The sequence below is a fragment of the Limanda limanda genome, chromosome 19 (assembly GCF_963576545.1).
Source record: "Limanda limanda chromosome 19, fLimLim1.1, whole genome shotgun sequence".
NCBI classification, from domain to species: domain Eukaryota; kingdom Metazoa; phylum Chordata; class Actinopteri; order Pleuronectiformes; family Pleuronectidae; genus Limanda; species Limanda limanda.
This window is the reverse complement of record NC_083654.1, coordinates 1734005-1756625: the sequence shown is the minus strand read 5'-3', so window position 1 is coordinate 1756625 and position 22621 is coordinate 1734005. Positions and strand designations below refer to the sequence as shown.

General features: G+C 38.2%; 2 protein-coding genes across 2 annotated transcripts; both read left to right on the top strand.

Annotated features, from left to right (window-relative positions):
• The first annotated feature begins 6890 nt into the window (after positions 1-6890).
• On the top strand, positions 6891-9102 carry agr2 (anterior gradient 2). Its single transcript, XM_061093148.1, has 7 exons — positions 6891-6999; positions 7117-7180; positions 7279-7331; positions 7528-7601; positions 7873-7936; positions 8703-8786; positions 8902-9102. The coding sequence occupies exons 1-7, from the start codon at positions 6891-6893 to the stop codon at positions 8949-8951; spliced, it is 498 nt and encodes a 165-aa protein (XP_060949131.1). The 3' UTR covers positions 8952-9102.
• A 4935-nt stretch (positions 9103-14037) lies between these two features.
• ssr2 (signal sequence receptor, beta) lies at positions 14038-21389 on the top strand. The gene is made up of 7 exons (XM_061093309.1): positions 14038-14086; positions 16589-16731; positions 17207-17367; positions 17892-17990; positions 18923-19031; positions 19119-19196; positions 21118-21389. The coding sequence occupies exons 1-7, from the start codon at positions 14038-14040 to the stop codon at positions 21226-21228; spliced, it is 750 nt and encodes a 249-aa protein (XP_060949292.1). The 3' UTR covers positions 21229-21389.
• Positions 21390-22621: the final 1232 nt, after the last annotated feature.

Sequence of the window (22621 nt, the reverse complement as noted above, 5' to 3'; positions counted from 1 at the left end):
TTTGGGAGAGATATGACCTTTTGCAGGTGTGCCATGGAGTTTTGCTGAACCATCTAGGTTATTTTGGCAAATATATTTAAACCTCTGAGAATGTCCTTTTTTCCCCGAGAGATGAGCCACAGCAATCGAAAAGGAACTTTTCATTTTGGGGGCACTGACTATTTATATGAGAAAATGAATTGGTTTTGAAGCTTGAGTTAACTGTTTTGGGTGAGATATGACCTTTTGAAGGTGATCCATGTAGTTGTGCTGAACCATATAGGCTATTTTGCCAATTGCACTTAGTGCTCTGAGAATGTCATTTCTGTTTCGTGAAATGAGCCAAAGCAACCGAGAAAAACTGTAATGAAGAATCGGGCCCGGTCTACATCCAGGACATGGTTAAATCTTACTTGTAAAGATGCATGAAAAAGTCCTGATAAGAGAGTGGGAGTTGCTTATACTATTCCAAAGTTATATATAATTGCTTCTAAACCAATTAATAATAATTTACCTGTGTATACAGCAGAAATAGTTGTGATATGGTTGGCAGTAATATGTACTGAAGGTCACAGACCTAAAAGTATAGTATGCTTCTGATTCATCCTCAGCTTTTTTAAGTATTAAGATCATTCAATCAGAATCTAGATTCCATATGTAACCACACTTTTACCTCTGCTTATGTGCTTATGCGTACCTCTGCTGATTACCAAATCCGCACGAAAGAGCATGCATGAAGATTTGTCTTGCAACTGTTCACATATCTGCATGCTGTAAAATCTGTTTGACCTTCTTTGACAAAGAATAAACGTGCACATAAAAGAACATTATACTCAGTTCTTTTTATTTCAGAAGTCGTGCCAGCCAAGTAAAATTTCCGCCACACTATTTAACCTGAGTAATGTTATCAGCCCTCACAGTTCATGTTAACTTGCTACTTTCAGCCTATGTTAAGTTTTTGTCAATTGTAAACAGGAAAATACTAAAAAGCGTTACAGAGTTGTTGTACAATATTCCTTTGTAATGCCACAACATGGTTTAAAACTCATTGTCATTAACCTGGTTGTGCTGCAAAGGCTTTAAAAAAGGGTTGTTATCTCATCCAACATTGGTATTTGCTGTAGCTCACAACTTCTCTAAGTCCAAGTGTGTAACTTAGGGACTGTGTTGTTTTTGGTGAGAAATGTTTTAATAAATCTTCTTACAAGACTGTGACTGTATTTATCCTCAAACCTTTCAATATATGTGTATGTGTGAGAACCACAATTAATAAAGCTTACCTGGTGTAAAAACCAGCGGCACAGAGTCAGCAACCACAGTGTTATTCAGCTGCAAAAAATCAATCTACATACAGACAGAGAGCAGAAGAATTACTATCTAAACAAAGTAATGCCTAGAAACACTATATATAAACTAAAAACTATAATTTACTATATTTGCACACAAGAGTCTGCAAGAGTCTACAACCATCAGAACACATGCCAGCAATGCTCATGGTGAAAATACAGGCCACTGCCCATCGCAAAAATGATTTTTAAAACATTTAACATTTAACCTCCAGCTGAGAAATGTTTTTCTTCTCTGAGGCACGTATAGTGACTGGAAGGGAACACTGCAGGTGCAGTTGCGCCATTTACCCACTAGATGGCTCTAAAGCCATTCACACAGCAAGTGACAAGGATATCAATTTTTTGAGATGTTTATAATAGAGGTTATTGTTGCTAACCCTGTCTTGACAACCCCCACTGAAAATTTAAGATAGGAAAAACGTAAAATTCACTATAACACTCCAACTTGAAACGTATCCCTTGAGAGATGACGTGGAAAGAGAGTGGCACAAAACTTTCTACCAGCTACTGCAAGTAGGATGCAGTCTACACCCCACACAAGCCATATCCCATACATAGAAAAAAGGTCAATAAACCTTCAGAGCTAGTCATGGCAATGCAATACAATAAAATGTTGATGTTGGCACCTCCTGGTGGCAGGCACTTTCTGCCATGCCTGGAGATCCTGTGTGGAGCCATGGCCCCAATATTTACAGTAGGGATCAGCTGTACAGGGGTTGCTCCAGTAGAACTTTTATAACTTTGTTGCCACTTCGGCCATCTTCTTTGGAGTGGTTTGCTGCGGTAGTAGTACTTCAACTGCTGACAGGAAGAGACTTGATTGACTGATTAGGAGCGAAAGCTTGGTCCTGGGATAACCCCTTTACCTAGTGGAGGTGGTGGGACATAGGAAAATGATGGCAAAGCTGTAGAAGTAGAAACCTCAGAAAGAGCCAAATGTGAGGGGTCCATCTTGTATATCAAGCAGTCTTGTTGTAATCATAGTCCATAATAAACTGCCACAATTATCATGATCCACTGCTGTGTGTCATAGGTCCCCCGACAATCTAGGAAAATAGATAGATAGATAGATAGATAGATAGATAGATAGATAGATAGATAGATAGATAGATAGATAGATAGATAGATAGATAGATAGATAGATAGATAGATAGATAGATAGATAGATAAGTAGATAGATAGATAGATAGATAGATAGATAGATAGATAGATAGATAGATAGATAGATAGATAGATAGATAGATAGATAGATAGATAGATAGATAGATAGATAGATAGATAGATAGATAGATAGATAGATAGATAGATAGATAGATAGATAGATAGATAGATAGATAGATAGATAGATAGATAGATAGATAGATAGATAGATAGATAGATAGATAGATAGATAGATAGATAGATAGATAGATAGATACTTTAACTGATCCTGAAAGGTAGGCATCCAGTAGCACACAAAACAGTCAAATACAAGAGCATAAGAATAAAAAAAGTCAAGAATAAGTACACTTAATCTGCAGTGAGATGAGAGTGAGCTGAAAGTATTACAAAATGAACATAATAAAGTTTTATGACATCAGACTGACTTAGTCATGCAACCTTATCTGCCAACATAATTAACAGCTTTATTATAAGCCATCTAAATATTATCCTGAGCAATTTCAAATATGATTCTGTGCAACCTACTTTGGCCCCAGGAATACAGCCGGTGACATAAAACCCCTTGGTCATTAAAATCACTAGTCGCTGACATTATAAAATAATTAAGAGTTACAATGAACCAAAATTAAGTAGTCAATGCAGTGTTCAAATAAGTGGAACATAAAAAATACTATCTTTTCTGAAAACAGGTGTTGCAATATTACAATAGTAGTGATAGATGCAAAAGAGAAAAATTTGCCTTAAAATACAAAAGTTATGAAAAGTGAACTCAATACGAGTGTTAGTCTTTCTCAGCTTTATCTGAGGTGGGTTCAGGTGTTCATGAGCTGCTGCATTGTGCTTCTCTTAACACCAGGTAGTTACATCCTATTCAAGTGGCCAACCAGTCGCCAACAGATCCGTGTTATCAGGGCGGGGCTGATTGCAGCTGCTGAATGTAAAGTGGTAATAGGTGCAGCCTTTAACCCTACCCTTTTGTTTAAATATTGACCATGGTGCTGTGACAACACAGTGTGGGAGAGAGAAAGTCATGTAGTGAGAGTCGTTACAGAAAGACCGAGGGGTTAAGGACACCTCAGCACTAAACTGTTCCCATATCCTGGTTGCAAACCAGCAGTACTACAAACATAGCATCAAAAACAATTGTGACATTTGGCTTGTCAAACACGTTATCTGAACAATGTAATGAAAGTAATACAGAAACAGTATGAGCAAACAGGTTGACAGAGGAAGAAAACAGAAATAGAATTATATCAAAAGTAAATGAAGATTTGATGAATTGTAACACATGTAATTCCTATATATTATATAAAATCATGAAGTCATATGACACTCAGATTAAATGTTCACTGACGATGTTGTAGCCACATTAAACATGACTTTATTGCTTTGATTAAACCGATTGTTAACTTATTGTCCTCTTACAAGTTTTTTTTTATTTAACATTACACTCAGCAATATGCGTTACATTCCATACCATTCTATATGTTTCCTGTCAGTGAAAATGCCAATTAAAAAGCAAAAAAATTACCTGCATATTCTTCTTTAAACCACTTCATGATGTAGGTCAATACTTTTATCAAAGGCAAGGGGAATTTCTCTTGACTATCTCTGACACAAACCGTTTTAACCGGTGCCCTATCAGAAGTAATATCATGAGTTAAATCACAACAACTTTTAACAAGAAACACAACCTCTGGTCATGTATGACCAGAAGATATCACAAATTATTAATTCAATTTTTTTTACACAAATCAAAATTTATGACACATAATTGTAAACATGTATACACATGATTGGCTGTTTATAAGTATTTGGGATATTCTCTTGTATTATATATTTTGTTTGATGGTTTTATTTCTTGCTTCTGATTATTTTTCATTTTACAATATATTTCCTGGGTTAAGTGTAACTTTATTAAAATGCAATCCATTGTTTAAGGCAAAAACAAGAATAACGTAAAAAGTCTGTCTAATGTCAGAGATCAAATTATATTTTGCACTTTTAAAAACAGCAGTTCAGGTTGAGTGTGTGTGGAGGAGAGGTTGAGGTGTGGACTGTGTAAGTAGTTGCGGTTTCAGGATGCATGAAGCACTGCAGTGAAAGGACCGACTCAGTTACAGAGAAGCAGATAACTAAAATAATACAGGATTTCAGCAATTTCAATGATAACTCTATAAATGTTAGGGTCATATCACCTAGAAGTCTCTGTGCCCACTCCTGGGCTGTGGTTATAAAACGTGGATCGCAAACACAATTCATTTTTCATGCGACTGACTGAATCAATATGTTTACCTTGTAGGAAAGGCCCATTCATTCATTCACTTCTGTCTTCAGCCAATCACATAAAGACTAATCACCATTCAGCCTCTGATTGTATTTATCACTCATAAAGACTTTCTTTGAAGCCAAACATATATCACTAATCAAAACAAAATATTAATAAAATAATTATAATTATAATAAATTCTTATTTATCATGTGTCCACATTGCACAAATTCAATAACGATATGGGCTAGAATTTAAACCCATTCAAGGACATGCAAAGTAATGTTTGTGAGAAAATGTCGCCATTCTTTCAGCTGTGAAGAGAACTGAATGAAAAAACACACAAATTTCACTGAAGAAACATAACAATAAGGGGCTCATCAAAAGTTATATGATAGCTCTATGATTAATGCTGTTTTTGAAATTTATTTCTATCGTAATTTAAAAAGTATACATTCATGGATATCTCCAGGATATCTTTAGAAAAATCAAACGCAACCTTAAATAAGCATTTTTCTTAAGGGACTTTGCAAACATAAACCTTAACGAAGAGGATTGTTACAAGCATTCCAGTACAGAAAAGGTGCGTGGGAGGGTGGTAAGAGGGCGGGAAGAGGGCGGACCGCAGCGAAGCATGCACATAAATACGGGATAGGTGAGAGTGGAGTTACAGGTGTTGCTGGAACTGCGGTAGATCTACCTTCTCAGCTGACCAGGCCGGAACAGGTAAGATACAGGTCTACCCTCGTAGACATACTCATCATATGACACATCGTTACCACGGGGGAATTAAACACGCCTCTACACAGTTAAGCAATTCAATATGAAGACTTAAAAGAGTTAACCTACTACTCAGGCAAGTCGTTTGAAGTTCAGTTTGTTAGATTGTTTACACTAGATCAGAAAATAAAAGACCTTTAGTGGGGCTGCCATACACAGTTTAAGTTTAAATCAATCTGTTTTGCAGATGATCACTGGCCCATTACAGACATTTTAAAATATATATTTTTTGTTTAAAGGACACCAATTATACTGTTTTTGTGGTTCATTATTTTAATGTATGGCTCTACGTGAAAGGGTTTAAGGCTCCAATCTTCAGAAAACGCTTAAATTTCTTTAATCCATTCATTGCAGCAGCAGCAGCAGGATACTCTCACAGTCGGATTGAGCTCCAACGCCCCCTCGCTAGAAAGTCACGTCTGCTGTGATTGGTCAGTTGGTGTTGAGTTCAGGTACGTCAGGACGAAAGGCAGATGGACACAGACCTAGATGCAATTAAAAACAACAATAACGATTCTTTTTAATTATACAGATGTAATTAATTTAAAAAATATGTTCTAAATCCCGCTATGCTTAAGTAAACAGGCGAACTATGTACACTGGGAGACTTTACCTTGATTGTACTCCGTGTAGCGTTTGATTTTCCGACGGCACCTGAATGCAGCACCAAAAAACGCATTGAACTCTTATTCCAAAAGCCGCTCCCTCCTCCCCTCGGCTCAGTTTGGATTGCGTTTTGCCGTCGTTGGGGGCTTGTCCGGCGAGCCGCCGGCCGTTGTTATTGATCACCATCTTGAAGTAGAGCTGGGGCGGAAGTATTACAAACTCCGCTAGGAGCCGTTTCACCAACCTCTGGAAAAGTGTTTAAGAGAAGAGCTCCCTCTGCTGCTGACTTTGGGATTTTGAACCATCCACACAGTATACATTCACAAACAACATAAACAACCCACTAGAAGACTGGGAAAGACTGAAAAAGCACAATAGGTCCCCTTTAGATGTCACTGCTGTATGCAGTTACTAACCAAAAAGTAAAGTTGGATTATTACTCTTTCTATGCTATAATTCATTTTAACACCCAGGGATCTGTGTACATGTCATACCCTCTCTTCCTTCAATATTACCTGTCAGTGAAAATGCTTATTAAGTAGGAAAACTAGATAATTTCAGATTTTTATGTGGTAAGTACCACTAGATGGTGTAGGTCAATGCTTTTCCTTCTTAAAAGCAAGGGAATTATCTGAGTTAAAGTTTCTTCCATGTTTGTCCTAATGTCAAACATTTTGAATATATTAAGGTTTGTGATTTGTCTTACCCTGCCTTTGTCTGTTCCTCCATTTCCAGTAAGCCCGAAGATGATCAAAGCGGTGTTGTTGTTAATCTTGGTCCTAGTGGCCGTGTCCTCAACCTTTGGGAAATACATCCCAAAGACTGGAAAGAGGATCCCCCAGACTCTGTCTCGAGGTCTGTGACAATCAATTGCACCTCTAAGGCTGAATGATTGAACTAAATGTTTTTGTTATTAACACTGAAATAAAGCAGAGTCTTCCACTGGTTTTAATGGAGTCCATGTCTGTCCAGGTTGGGGTGATCAGCTGATCTGGGCTCAGACTTATGAGGAGGCTCTCTACTGGTCCAGGTCAAGGTAAGGAAAAAGTTTTTACACACCAATCCATAAAGTCTTAACACTGACCGATATTGTAGTTCATGATTAAATGTAAATGAGGCTGATTTGTATTTTAGGAATAAGCCTTTGATGGTACTCTTTCACCTTGAGGACTGCCCACACAGCCAGGGTAAGTCTGAAAAAAGCCCTGCCATTTGAGTTGTTGAGTTACTCACGCAGAGAAAAAAATGTTCTGTTGAATAAAGAGAGAAACCTATTTGAAGAGCGTGTGTTTTCTAAAGTGTGATGTCACCTCACAAATATGGGCTCATGTAATAACAAACACTGAACTGAGTTACACAGTTAAAAAACTGTTTCTCCTGCAGCACTAAGGAAGGTCTTCTCAGATAACGAGATCCAGAAAACTCTTGACGAGGACTTCATTGTCCTCAATCTGGTTGTAAGTTAATTTTCAAAATTAATGGCTTGAAAAATTCTTAATTAATTTCGCTCATTGATTCCTTTTATATATTAAATATTGTTAAACTGTGTACAGAATCATTTGACTTTTTCTAGAGCCACCAAATTAAAACCAGCAATTGGCTACATTTGACAGGAAATGTTGTGTTTATGTAGGACCTCAAAGTAATAAGTAGGTTTTATTATTATTATTTGAAAATAAATATTTGTTATATAGGTTTAATAAAAAGCATACCATTTTTTTTTCTCAGTATGAAACCACCGACAAACATCTCTCCCAGGATGGACAGTATGTTCCCAGAATCATCTTTGTAGGTAAGTCCCACAGCTATTCCTATAGGCCTGTCACTGGTCCATGTCATAGATCACGTTACTAACCTTCAATGGAAAAAGTGCAATGGTTAACACTGTCACCTCACACCAAGAAGGCTCTGGACTTGAACTATGTTTGTGATGTATTTAAGCATTTTTTAGTTGTCCCAGTTTATGAAACATGCTTGATAACCTGGGACACCAGTCATTGAAGTTCCCTTAATGGGGTAAATATATATTTTGGAACTTACTGAAGTAACAAAACAAAAAAAGAAAAACTAAAGACACTTAGCATATGGTCTGCAGTTTTCAGACAGGAGTTATGGTAAATACTGTCAGTCGCTGTCTGTTTAAACTGATAACTAGCACAAAGGCGGTGTGGACAAGTGGGTAGAGTGGTCGTCCTCCAACAAGAAGGTTGGCGGTTCAATCCTCACTCTTTCAGATCTGCATGCCGAAGTGTCCTTGGGCAAGATTCTGAACCCCTAAATGGCCCCTCATAGATGTTAGCTCTCTAGGACAGAAAGACTGTGGTGATCGCGCATGATGGGTCATCCCTGGTGTTCCCTGAGTAGCCCCAATAGAAATGGTGAATTGCGAAATAAATAAACTGTTATTTTTGATTGCTGTTGATTGAATTTTCATAGATAAAAAAAGTAATACTCCTTTAATATTGATATGAATTAAGGACATTTCTATGAATAACACAAATTTTGTTACACCTGATTTAAATATTTTTAATCACCCCGAATCTTAAATGTCTCCACAGACCCAGCAATGACAGTGCGAGGTGATATTATTGGTCCCTATGCCAATCGCATGTATGCCTATGAACCAAATGACCTCAAACTCTGTAAGTGCTTCAGCTAACACTCACTGACACAAATCTTATCTTCTTGCAGCAGTGTCTTTTTGTGTCAATGCAACACATGATTATTAATTATGAATGTCTCCTGCCTCTTCCTCAGTGCTGAGCAACATGCAGAAAGCTAAGAAACTCCTGAAGTCTGAGCTGTGAACAAAAAGAACAAGACACATGCTCAACTTCTAACCCTGATCCACACTTTATCATTTCAGATTCCCATTTCATGCTGTCACTTCAGTTTACATAGAAACTCTGCACTGTAAAGTTTTCCTCAAATCACCTTCATTTTACATGTTTCTGTTTGTGTCGGATTCTTACTTTTTTCATTGTTAATCTACATCCAGAATGTCTTTTAAATAAATGTGGAACTGTTCAAATATCCAAGATGAATACGCTGCCTTTTTATTAGCTAGCAGATTACAGGAAATCACAATACAGAAAAACCATTACAAATGTACATACAAAAGAGTAAACCTTCAGTGTTTAACCACTCATGCCTCTGCTGTTATCAGAAATAGTGGTAGTGATAAAGCATAATAATTAATTGGAACCATAAATAACTGGATAAAAAATGTTAAGCTTCTGTATAGAGCAGGCTATTGTAAATACGGGAACTCTAATCCCTCAGTTAGATCGGCACGGCATGTTGACCTCCTATAATGTTACCGGTAATGTATCTGGTTAGCCTGCCTATACATATTGTCAGTTAGTTATTGTTGTTAGTTATTATATCAGGATGCAGACTGTACTCTACAACTGGTTTGTCAAGGTTATCAAAATTATAGCAGATAACTATTAAACACAAGAGTCTGTTTACTCTTTATAAATAGTAAATACTTAACATTGAAACGAAAACAACATCCAAGTGGTAATATAATACTGATTTCAGCATTGTCTCAGCACTGTTGTGGTCTCCACCAAAAATTCTGGATATTTCAAAGCTGCTACGACAACTGTAAAAGTGAAAAAAAAAACAGGGAAACCTGGTGAGGTGATAATTCTTTCAGTTCATCACTACAAGCAAATACGTTTTCCTACAGCTATCTCGAAATCCCACATCTCATATAAGCTCTAAACAGGTGTAGCCAACCCTTAATTGAGGTGGGAGGGGCCAAGCAAACCTGACACAAGAAACAGAGGCAGGCCACAACAGATACTGACACATGTCCCCAGGCTATTGTCACAAGTGGGGGAGGTTCTCTCTATGCGATACCAGCAACTGAAGTGAATTCCACTGTTAAAGAAATTAAGCACCACAGGAGGTCCTTTAATATTATTTATTGAAGGCCAATAAAATATACAGAATAAAAACAAGAAGGTGTTAAGCTAAAACAGCCACTTAAAAACAATTAAAAACTCAAGGCTTGAATCACAAAGGTTTAAAAAAACAAATATTAAAGTGTCTAAAATCACTCAAATGTATCTACACATAGTTCCTACAGTAACGGTATTGAGATTCAATGGGCCTCATTTAGTAACAGTGCAAACGCACGATTTTAGCACAGATTTGTGCGTACACACTGTTAGAAAATAAGGCCCATTGAATCTTAATTGATGCACCAATCTGGGATCTAACAAAATGTTTGTACCTAAATTTGTTCGTACTGTGCACAAATTTAGAACTTCCTCAGACCATGGGTACGCACAAATGATGAAGGCCTGGCTGACTTAGAAAATGTAAACAGACACCCTTTTAACTAAATGCAAAGTATATTAAACCTTTATTTAATATTAAAAATAATAGACAGTTTACCCATAGATTTACCAAATGTATCAAAAAACTATGAAATTGTTCATTCATGTCTCTCTCTCAAACTGGTACATTTTCTCTCTCTCTCAAATTGGCACAGTCTGTCTGTCTCTCTTAAAGCAGCTAGTGTGTGTCTCTCTCTTTCTCCCCCCCGCCAAAAAAATTGTCTCTCTGGAGACGGCAGCCAATTTCCTAGTGATAACTAGTGATACTTCAGGAACAGGGCATACGCACATTAAAGGTCCAGTCTGTTTCTGTCGGTTTCCTCCTCACTCCTCTGACCTGCGTTCACTTTACACTTTAACAATAAACATCATCACAAGTTATCACGATACGTACAGTGCTGATGTTGACTTTATTTGTTTGATTCACTTTAGAGTTTATGAGACATGTTTAAACGTGCTACTCAACACGAGACGTTACGTGACGCGCCGTCAGGCAATTAGGGATAGTCAGCGTAATGATCCCGAGACATAGGGACAGAGACGAACACACATACTCCTGCAGATAACGACTTAACTCTGTTTTAACTTCATTGTTGCAGAAGAAGCGAAGCCTCTTTTAGCCAGAAGTTTTTATAGAGATGATGAGGATTAAAGGGCAAACATTTGTTAATGTAGTTAATTAAATTATTGCTGACTATCTTCTATTTTAATTTAAATAAATGGAGTTTTAATATACTATGCATCAAAAGGGTGTGTGTTTATATTTTCCAGTTGCCCAATAGGCCTCATTTGTTCTACTTGTGTGCTCTACTTATGGCCCGGGGGGTTACAACAGCAGGGGTCGCGGTCGCGCTGTTTTCTGTCGGTTCCAGATCCTCAGTGTCTCGTCCTGACCACGGTGCCGCTGGCCATCCTTGCTTGGTTCGATGCGGCCACTGGGGAGAAGCAAGCAACCTGAATCACGGGCACACACACACCGGCTCATACACCCACGTCACGTTTCTTTCGTCACTTTCCTTTACTTAGATTTATAAGGCGTTGAACCAAGTCTTTCCAGCCTGCGCGTAACTTCTACTACTACTACTACTACTACTACTACTACTACTACTACTACTACTACTACTACTACTACTACTACTTCTACTTCTACTTCTTCCTCTTCTTCTTCTTCTTCCTCTTCTTCTTCTTCTGCTTCTGCTTCTTCTTCTGCTTCCTCTTCTTCGGCAGCTGGCATCGATTATTTTGTATTACTGCCACCTTCAGGATCCATTCTCTCATTATGCCGTTATCTTCTATCCACTTGTCCAGTCAGTCATAATAAAAAATAAACAAAATGCCTTTCCTCCCTTGTGCACAACCTGTACATCCTAAAATGCTCCGTATACTGCCCTCAGCCCATCCTATTCCCTTTAGATAATCCATCATTATTTGTCACTCCTGTATAAATGTCCCACATGACATAAGTTGGGTATTTCCCCATAATGTATACAGTAGTGTGACGTTCAAATTAGTTTTTCTGCATAGAGCTTCTCTATTTTCCGACTTTGTTCTCTCTCTACCTCTATTCCCTTCTCCTGATAAGTTATTATAACTATATACCTTAACAATGTTGTTTACCATCACTTCTGCCTTTTCTTTATTTGTAACTGCGGTGATACTTTGATCTGTCAGAACAGGGTAACTCCACTCCCTCCTGTCCCCTCCCATCTTCTTATTCAACACCCACAATTCTCGTACCTGTGTTTTTGCTTCCTATCGAGTCTTAGCAATTCCTCAAATGTGTTCATTTAGCTTGTTTTATTGTCCTTCTCAACACTGCCTGAGTTGCTTATACTGAATCAGGTGCTGAAAGTTGTAGGTTCCTAAGGCTGTCATATAATGCTTTGCTTTATTTTGCAGTAAAGCACTTCTATACTCATTTCCTCATTAAGCATGGCTTAGACGTCTGTCACTTTCTTTAGAAAAAAAATCCCATTCTGCTTTTATTATGCACTGGTAGCTCTAGTTTAGTGTAGTGTTAATTTCCTAATACAAACCAATAATAACCATAATTGACCATCGATGTAAGAGGCACATGAGTGGCATCTCTCATTATTGTTATTTTCTTGCAGTTTTGAAGAATTCATTAAAATTCAGCAGTATTTACATTTTTTGTCAATGTGTTTCCAAAGTTTGTCAAACACCAGCAATGCCCCGCTGGCTCTAAAAGCTCTGTAAAATGTGGTCACAGAAATCGCACAGACCTCATCATTACCTGTTATTATTTCACACCTCCGCTTCTCTCCTCTCTGGCTGCATGGCTTGAAGAGGACCCTGGCTCATTGGTTTCCATAAGGCACATAATGCATAATCTGTCCTATACTAATATTAACATAGTAATACATAGAAATACAGTCATCATAATACACTAACATTCTACTAATTGATTTGGAAAGAGCTGAGCCACTTCATTTGAAGTGATGAATTGGTCAAAATTCTAAATAGATCTGTTAACATGGACGCAGAAATTATTAGAGAGCCATTCAGCAGCCATTCCGCAGCCAGTGTGGCCCAGGCTTAACACTATAGCCATGTAAACAAGAGAGGAGTTATACATTCCAACCTAATACAACTTAATATAACAGATATATCAGTACCAAAAACTAGAATTTTAAAATAGGTTTTATTAAATATCTGGTCACTCAACCCAAAATCCCTGAACTGAAACCTGGCTGCAAATATACTATCAAATATTATTATTTAGAGTTGTTCAGGGTGGGATCCTTGTCCTACATACTCAGATTGGACAATATACATGGACCTTATAAGGACTTCTTGAATGTAAAACATGACTTTTCACGTTACAGATAGGGGGCTCTGTGCCTTCTTTGAATATTATCAGATGGAGCTGTTCAGAGCTGAGCCTTTGTCTTACAAGTGCGGTTTGAGGCAAATTGGACAATATACATGGACGTAATAGGAACTTAGTGTTTTCTGATGAAATATAATAGTGTATATATAGATTTTAATCATAACGTCTCTGGCATGACATAAACCCAATGTGAAGTCGATCGCATCAAATCTGTAGGAGAAGTACGAATTTGTAGCAGAGCTCAAAACGCCAAAAATCATGGCAAATTTCAGTTCAATGCAAAATGGCTGTCTTCTTGTTGGGTGTGGCGAAGAGTGTACGTTTGTACGTCTGGGCATGTTACACGTGTGCTGATTTTCAATAATTTAGTCGAAATTAAATAAATAGGAAGACTGTCAGGAAAATTTGTAGGGGTGCTTTCGAGTTGCCTGCGCACCACGGGAATACAAGTGTCTTCTTGCCCCAACATTCATATTCCACACAACGTCATTTACACCAAGTTCGAAGCCTAAAAGTCCGCTACCGGAAGTGGCGATGCTAGCGGACGTAGCCACGTGAACGCGCACCCCACACGTACCCTTGGGCGAGAGTGTGTGCAGAATTCTGTGGGTATGTGAACGCGCCTCCGAGCAGGCTATCAGAGGACATTTAGACCAAAAACTTGAAAATGACACAGTTTCGAGTCAAGTATGAATGTCAGAGTTTGCGGACACTTGCATGCCACCACACAAGCAGTATGGAGGTATGTTATGTTTTTTTCTGTTGTTTTATTACCTCTGCAGAAGAGGTCACAATTAACTTCAATTGTATTGGATTTGGCTGTAACGCTGTTGAACTATCCCTTTAACTAAAATATCAGGCAGCCTGGCTTTTGTCTCAAGTTCATGGCTCAGACATGCACACTATCAACTAGAACAAGCAGAAAACAAACTAGAGTCCCCCGCCCAACTCCTGTCCCAGATACAAGAACAAAACAACTGTCTTCTTAACCCATTTTTTCGATATGAACGATCTTTAGCTCAAGCAGATGTATCGAAAAGTTAACATCTCAGCCTAAGGTAAGAACTAAAGAGTAAAAAAAAGCTCCTAAAACACAATTAGGAGCTATGGTTGATGACTTCTAACACGCGACGGATGCAAAAATGAGACAAACAAAAAGAAAATAAATAGCGGTGTGAAACCTGCACCAACTGTCTTGTCTGTATAATGCGGAGGATTTGTGGCTGATGTGAACACGTCTGTGCAGAGAACCTCCTGCTGCATTCTGCATGTGTGAAAAGCAAACTGTGGGTAAATGTCCGGATTCAATTCTCTATTCGCAGGTCATGTCAAAAAATGGCTTAACAGATGCGTGTGGCAAACTTAAACAGGCTAAGCACCAAAGGGCAAAAGATAAATGAGAAATTCACTTAAGATAGGTCAAAGCAGACAATTAAATCTCAATGAAAAGGGAGATAAATATTACCTATGTAAGTTCCCAAATCCTATAGTTGAAGTCAAGATACATCTGATCAAATCAGCCTCCTGTCTTAATCTTAGCAAATTAATCGAACATTAACCTGATCATCTCGAAAGTAACTACAACCTGCTTTGCCAGGCATTGGCAAAGGGATTTTCTTACTGCACTTCTCAAACGGTCCTAACAGCTGCTGTGGAGCAGCGAACACTGACTTGAACTTCGAATCTCTCATTGTCCAAAACCTCCAGCCCCAAACAAATCATCATTTAGGTGTAATGGCTAACCCCCACGCATCTACCAGCCAACAATTATGTGAACTTGCCTCCCTGGGTTTCGCAAAACAAAGACAATTCCATTTCAAGCAGACAGAACCTGCTACCATCTTGACCGTCAGTGCAGAATCCTTTGCCATTGAACAGGAGGGAGCTCCTGGACATGGACCACAGAGTCCTGTCATTCACTTTGCCAAACATCTTCAGTCTGGGAAGAGGCAAAAACAGTCCCTGTCCACGCAAACTTACCAGACTTGTGACAACTCAAGACCACCTTGATCTGGTAAATGGCAAAGCAACGCTTAAACTTAGTAAAACCATTGCATCACTGACCATGACGGAAGTTACCATCAGATCTGTGGGAAAATCATAATGCTTGTGACACTTAAAGAAAACAACAACACAGGCTCCAGGATAAATATGCAAAGGAGCGCCAACCACAATTTACATCTTCTTAATAATCATCTGAACAGGACATGAGACAAGAACCAGAGATGAAAACATCTCAGCATAAATCAAACAAAAAAGGTACCTTAAAAAACAAGATCAAGCGAATTAAGAATTCATGACTTTATGATAAGAGAATGATTATTAATTAAATAACATAAATTTGCTCTGTTAGGAGCTGGTGACCCTTTTTCATAAAAAGTGCAAATTAATCAAAATTCTATAATCAATTGATTGAAATGAGTGATATTCAAATCAGTTTTAGTGATGTGGCATTTAGTTGAGACTGCAACTACTGATTTTATTGATTAATCTGCTGATTCATTTTTATCATCACATGTCATTTGGCAGACGCTTTTATCCAAAGTGACTCACAATTAGTGCATTCAACATCTATGTTATATTTATTATTAATAGTAGGTATAAAGTGAGAACTTTTGTCGTAATTTCCCATAACCAAAAGTGACACCTTTAGCAGGCATTATACCATGTTTAGGATTTAAAACTAAAGTTTAGGACTCGACCCATGAATGAAGTCAGTCCATTCAAGAGTCACAATAAACAACAAAGATAAGGAACTTATAGTTCATCACAATCACACAAGTAACTGCAAATATAAAGGTTATTTCACCCCCACCCCCCCCCCTATATATTCCTCAAATTATTATATTATTTCAACATTTCAGTCATGTTTGTTTTACTTATATTTTTAACTAAATCTGTTTCGTTGTTATTTCCTGTGAATAAGTAATGATTGAACTTTCCCTCTAAATAAACTTCTCTCAAGACGTATTCTATTTTAAACAGGAAACTATTATTACTGTAGCACCGTACATTTTGAGCGTATCTTTTGTTATAAATAAAAACAATAATATTTACGCAGAGTAAGTGGAGTCGGATTTTCTCGGCTCAGTGGATCCTCGTTTCCTATCTCCTTACGGCTTCTACTTCACATCTTTCCTTCCCCTCGTGAGATATTCCATTCTAGTAAATGAATAGTGGTTAGGAAAGGAGATTATTAGGACTTCCCGAACGCAGCCACACGCAAATGTCACATGATAATTAGCTTCTCCCAAGCACAAGGGGCGCTTTACCAGGCAAAGACTTCCGTCTAGCTTTGTCGGTACACGTCATCCAACAGCAGTTCATAGTGTCTGGGCATGCGCAGGAAGTTCTTTTCCTCATCTACGGTTGGAAGACAAGCGAACGGTAAGTAATTGTTTCTCCTTCTTTCACGTACACACACGGTACTCATATGTAAATTTACGGTTTTAGTCCCAAACCGCTTAGCACTGACTGTAAGATAAAGATGGAGAGGGCCATGGTTGAGTTCCATTCGGTTGCTGGAAGTTAACATAGATGTGCTGATCTTGTCCACGTAAGCGTCGGTTACAGTCTGTGTTGAGCACAGCAAAAATGTAAACGTTTATTCTCTAGCATTTCATGAATGTTCTTACATTTAACCTTTCAGTTAAAGCCAGCTATCGACTAATTTCACCCTTCTCGAGGAAGAAAACATGTTCAAGTATTGTTTCTACACTAAAATGCTTTTCTTAACATTGTCTTTTGATTGTTGTGTTGATGTAATGTAGTCTTAGTCAGGGTTAATCCAAGTGTGTTTGAATCGAGTCTTTCTCCCTTTTTTAATGTCTTCCAAACCAATGTGGTCTTTTTTTCTTTTTAGGTAAGGAAGATGCTGCACCTGATTGTGGTCCTGGCCCTGGTCAGTCTGGTCTCAAGTGAAGAGGGGGCCCGTTTGCTGGCCTCTAAATCCCTGCTGAACCGATATGCTGTGGAGGGCCGTGATCTCACCCTACAGTACAACATCTACAATGTTGGCTCCAGGTCAGGACTCTTCTAAACATACATTTAAGATTATTCAAACTTGTTCTATTTATACATTTCGGAGCAAACTGGACATAATATAATTTACGTATGTAATTGTATATATCACATGCATATATCACATTACAATTTTATGTCAGTGATTTATGTCACAATTTGAAAATGCTGATCATTCAAAAACATGGCAGTAAAGATAAAACAAATTCAGCAAACTATGGTGGAACACATCCTTAATTTCTTGAGCTGTGTGAAGATTACAATTGTTATTAGACTCAACACAAGGTATTATTAAAATGAATCGCCCATCTTTAGTTTGAGTGTGGTTAATAGGTTTGTATGATAAGTGTTTTCTGGGTAAAAGGGGGGTCTTAACAGTGAAAGGCAATAAAACAATTGTTTTTGATAGACATTATGTATAATTGTGCTTGTAATTTGGTGACTTGTAGTGTAAAGTGTGTTGAGTGGACTAGTAAGAAGTGCTGCATAATTGAAGTCTGTTTAACTAGTCTTGTCTATCTCTACAGTGTTGCTCTGGAGGTGGAGCTTTCAGATGATTCTTTTCCCCCTGAAGACTTTGGAATTGTTTCAGGAATGTTGAATGTCAAATGGGACAGGATTGCACCGTATCCTTTAACTTAAATGTAATCTCTTCTCTCCCCTTTTGGGCGGCTGTAGCTCAGTGGGTAGAGGATGTCATCACTTAACCAGAAGATCAGCTTTTCGTTCCCATTCCCTATGCTGAATTGTGTTCATGTACTGAATCCCAAATTGCCTCTGACAGCTGTGCTGTTCTCATAGATGCACTGTGAGAATATTTGCAAATATTTGTACTGCAAGAGCATTGAGTGGTCATCAAAACTAGAAAAGCGCTTTATAAATACAGACCATTTACCATGCCTACACAGCAGTGGTTGTTGGTGCTATAAGACGATCTAGTTAGTGGTAGTTTAAAAGATTCCCAGACAGCTCATCAAACTCACCTATATTTCAATTTACTATCACTGACTTTCATCCTGGACTGATTTCATCCACTTTCAAACATTTAGTAAGCCCTGTTGAAACTGAGCATGTATATCACAGACCGCATAACCTACTCAACAATAAAACTGAGCAGAGATCAGTGCATAAGCAGCCTGTACAGGTTGACGCCTCTATTCCAATACAGCTGAAAAAACCTTAGAGCAAGTTAGATAGATGTAAAATGGTCTGTATTTATATAGCGCTTTTCTAGTCTTGATGACAACTCAAAGCGCTTTACTGTTCAGTTGGTCATTCACCCATTGACACACACATTCATACAGTGCATTTATTAGCAGGACTTATTTTTCTAAGCGGGGCAATTAGGGGTTCAGCTTCTTGCCCAAAGGCACTGCGGCATGCAGATGGGAAAGACTCGGACCGAGGTGCCGACCTTCGGGTTGGACGACTACCACTCTACCCCTCAGCCACAGCTGACCCCTCAACCACAAGATGGGTTATACTTTTTATTGATTTCTAGTATGATAGCTTGATTCTTAATCTTTCTCAAGTTTAACTTTAACCATAGAACTGTCAGAGCCAGCAATGTCTCTCACACGGTGGTGTTGCGCCCGCTGAAGGCTGGTTACTTTAATTTCACCTCTGCGTCTGTCAGCTACCTCGCCCAGGAGGGAGGACAAGTCGTGGTAAAATCAATTTATTATCATCATGGATCACAGTCGTTCAGGTGTTAAGTGAAATGAAGGAAGCTGAATTGTTTATCCATCCGCCAGGTTGGCTTCACTAGTGCCCCAGGCCAGGGAGGCATCCTGGCTCAGAGGGAGTTTGACCGCCGCTTCTCTCCTCATTATGTAAGTATGGCATTATAAAAGCTTTTTGCTCTTGTCAGGTTTCTGAGTGGACTCAACTGTAGTGATCCACGGAGAAGCAAAAATCTGAAACTAAGTCCCAACATTTTCTGCTTGAAACACGACCATTAACTGATCAACCTTTTAAAGGCAAAATGATGATGTGATATACTATATTAATCCCTTTAAATGGGAAACTGAATGTCACTTTAGACATAGGACAGACAACAGGCAAGAGAAAGTCATACACGTCTCAAGGAAGTGCGAGAAGATAAGTGGAAATCACATCATCAAGGTACCCATCTATATGACATATTAATAAATATCAACATAAATAGCAACAATCCTCACTACAAACATCTTCCTAATTAACACATCATCAGTGACAGTCAATGACAATGCTCATCAAAAACTTAACGGCAGCTGGTACAAAGCACTCCCTAAATCTCTCAACGAGCACCCCAGCATAACAAGTACGGCATAACTAGTATGTCACTAAAAGAGCTCTTCAGCTCACTAAAAACATATTGTACATTTGATGGACTCAATGTTGGATAACACTCCTGAGCAACCAACCTGTTCTTTTCTCCATGTCAAACCAATAATGGATCCTGCCTTCTTTATTTAGTTTATTGATTTAGTTTATGTTCGGAGTTCAAACCCAGTCACCAAGTAACATCATAAAAACCTTATTTGCTTAAAGAGATAGTTCACCCAAAAACAAAAATTCAATGATTCACATTATCTACTCACCACTATACCAATGGGGTCTGGAGTTTCTGCAGAGTTTGCCTTTCACATATGAAGAACCCAGCAGGATAATCTCTGGTCAGAGATATTCACAACAAAAATAAATCTCTGTTCAGGCGAGGGAATGTGCAGCATGCAGAGACAGGACGTAATGTATAAATTCTGCTGCGGAGATCACATATTTTTTGAACTCATCGATGCTAGTGTCTCCTTCATGTGTGGGCACCACTTCATTTATTTGTTCTTTCTAAGTTTTCAATCTCTAATGCGTTCTTCAGTGACATGCACACTCACTCATGGTGAATATCAGGAGGATTTCCTGTTGTTTTCTTTCATGGGCTCATTCGGACATTGTCCAGAGTTTTTACAGGCAGGAGAAACTCTGGAGAATGTCTGAAGGCTCTCACTCTTAAATGTTTATTCTCATATATAGCCCATCCACAGCTCAGATTTTCCAGAGTATGGTACATGTCTGACAGTTGTTTCACAGAGCAGCTGTAGGTCTGTCTGTCTGTTTACAACTGTTTGCTTGTTGTGTTAACATGGTCAGCTGATGGTCCGTCTGACTGTGACGGAGAGAGCTCCACTCAGCTTTGCATAGGAAGCAACTTTACAAAACACTGACTAATCTCTTTTCCACCAACATGAAATGGGATTTACTCTGGTTTGATCACCTCATTTTGAACTGTTCAAACAATTTGACAAAGAATAAAATTGATTGACCCCCAAAAAAGTATGTTCCCAGCTGGAACCAAAAAGTTTATAAAATAAGGAAGGCAACTGTGAAAAAGGCATGAGAGACATTGTCAAAAAAGAGTGAAGTGATAGGCAGATAAATCAATACCTGTAATAACTACATAAACAGTTTATCAATGCTATCCACCATCTTCCTACAACTCTTTCCTTTTAATGCTCTGCAGTAAAGAAACATCCTTGATTACAATGGGTCCACTCTAAATGGGTGTAAGTGCAGACAGTGTGGTATAGAATTGATATACAACCCCTGTTGCACCCGATCCTTCCTAATGCTTCAATATCTTATTTGTTTATACCTAGGAATGATACATGCAGATTGATAATGATATAGCACCTCTGATATTCATAAGGACAATACTTGTTTTCCAAATTTGGACTGTCCTTCGAATCCTCACTTCCCTTTGTTGCCCCTTTCTAGCTGGACTGGGCTGCATTTGGTGTAATGACTCTTCCCTCCATTGGCATTCCTCTGCTCCTATGGTACTCCAGCAAAAGGAAGTACGACTCACCAAAGGCCAAGAAGAACTGAAAAGGCAGTGCTGGGGACGGGGAGGAAATGCAAGTCAAAGGGTTTATTGGGCACAGAATCTCAGAATAACTTAACCCATATTGGGGGTGAAAGTTGAAAGACAAGTACAGTGACCATGAAACATGACTGTGATTTAATTAAAGAAACAGTGTGAGAATGAACTTTGGATCTAGTGAAATGTTTCAGTTACCATACGATTGACATGTACATAAACATTCTGTACTCATCTACAGCTAATGGCATGAGCTCAACCTACTGCTTGTAATTCATTTAATATTGCATGGGGTTCACCTGACAGCACAGTTACTCTCAGAGTTTCTCCTGTAATATTTTTTTTTTTTACAGTTTTGTAATTGTGTATGTAAGGAACTCAATTCAGGTTTCAGATTCATAGCCAATTGTTGAACTGTAAAATAATGAATAAAAACAAACTGTTTTTTTTTTTTAAGGCTGTAGTCAGACTTAGTTTCTGCAACATTTTATATTTGACTGGAATGATTAAACTACTTTTACCAAACAAGAAAGCATTCTGATTGCAAAGTGTTGCCATATAGAACTAAAAGGTATTGCTTTAATTGTCAGTGGGAAGAAGAAATGAACCAGACGCATAATCATTCTTTCCATAGTAAGCAATAGAAATAAGAAAGAGCAACATATTTTTTTAGATAAGTGGAATCAAATTGCTGTTTATTGTGACGTTAACGGTTAGGACACAATTGGACTTTCCACTACGTCCTCTGTTTGATTACAGTAGCATTCGGCAACTGGGTCAGGCCCCAGGTCAAATACCCTACCAGACTAGAGACAAAACAGATAGTAAAGGGTGCATTAGGTGCTGATTTCCATTACTGCTCCAAGATTCACTCAAATGTACTTACTGTTTAGCAATTAGTCTTCAAAGTAGAAGCACATCGTTTGTTTTGTTGCTGCAATGCTTTGTATTGAGATTAATTGCTGTTCTTTTATTTAGAAAAATTATGAATTTTGGTCTGAAAATGTGATGTATGTGAAAATAACAGCAGTTAAGTAAATCATTCAAAGTTATATAGAGATATATAAACCACACACGTAAATATGTATAAAACATTTTAATATACACTGCTCAAACAAATTAAGGGAACACTTAAATCATCACATATCAGATCTTGAACAAATAATTCAAGTTGAAAGTCTTAACTGATTTACATTCTATAATTTGAACATCATTTCATACCGAAAATGAAAAAAAAACAACTGAAAGGGATGATCCAAGTTGCGTGACTTTTATCACAGCAACTCATAATGTTCCTCAATACTGTGTATGGCCCCCCCATGTGCGTGTATGCACACCAACAACGTCTGGGCATGCTCCTGATGAGTTGGCGGATGGTATCCTGGGGGATCTCCTCCCAAA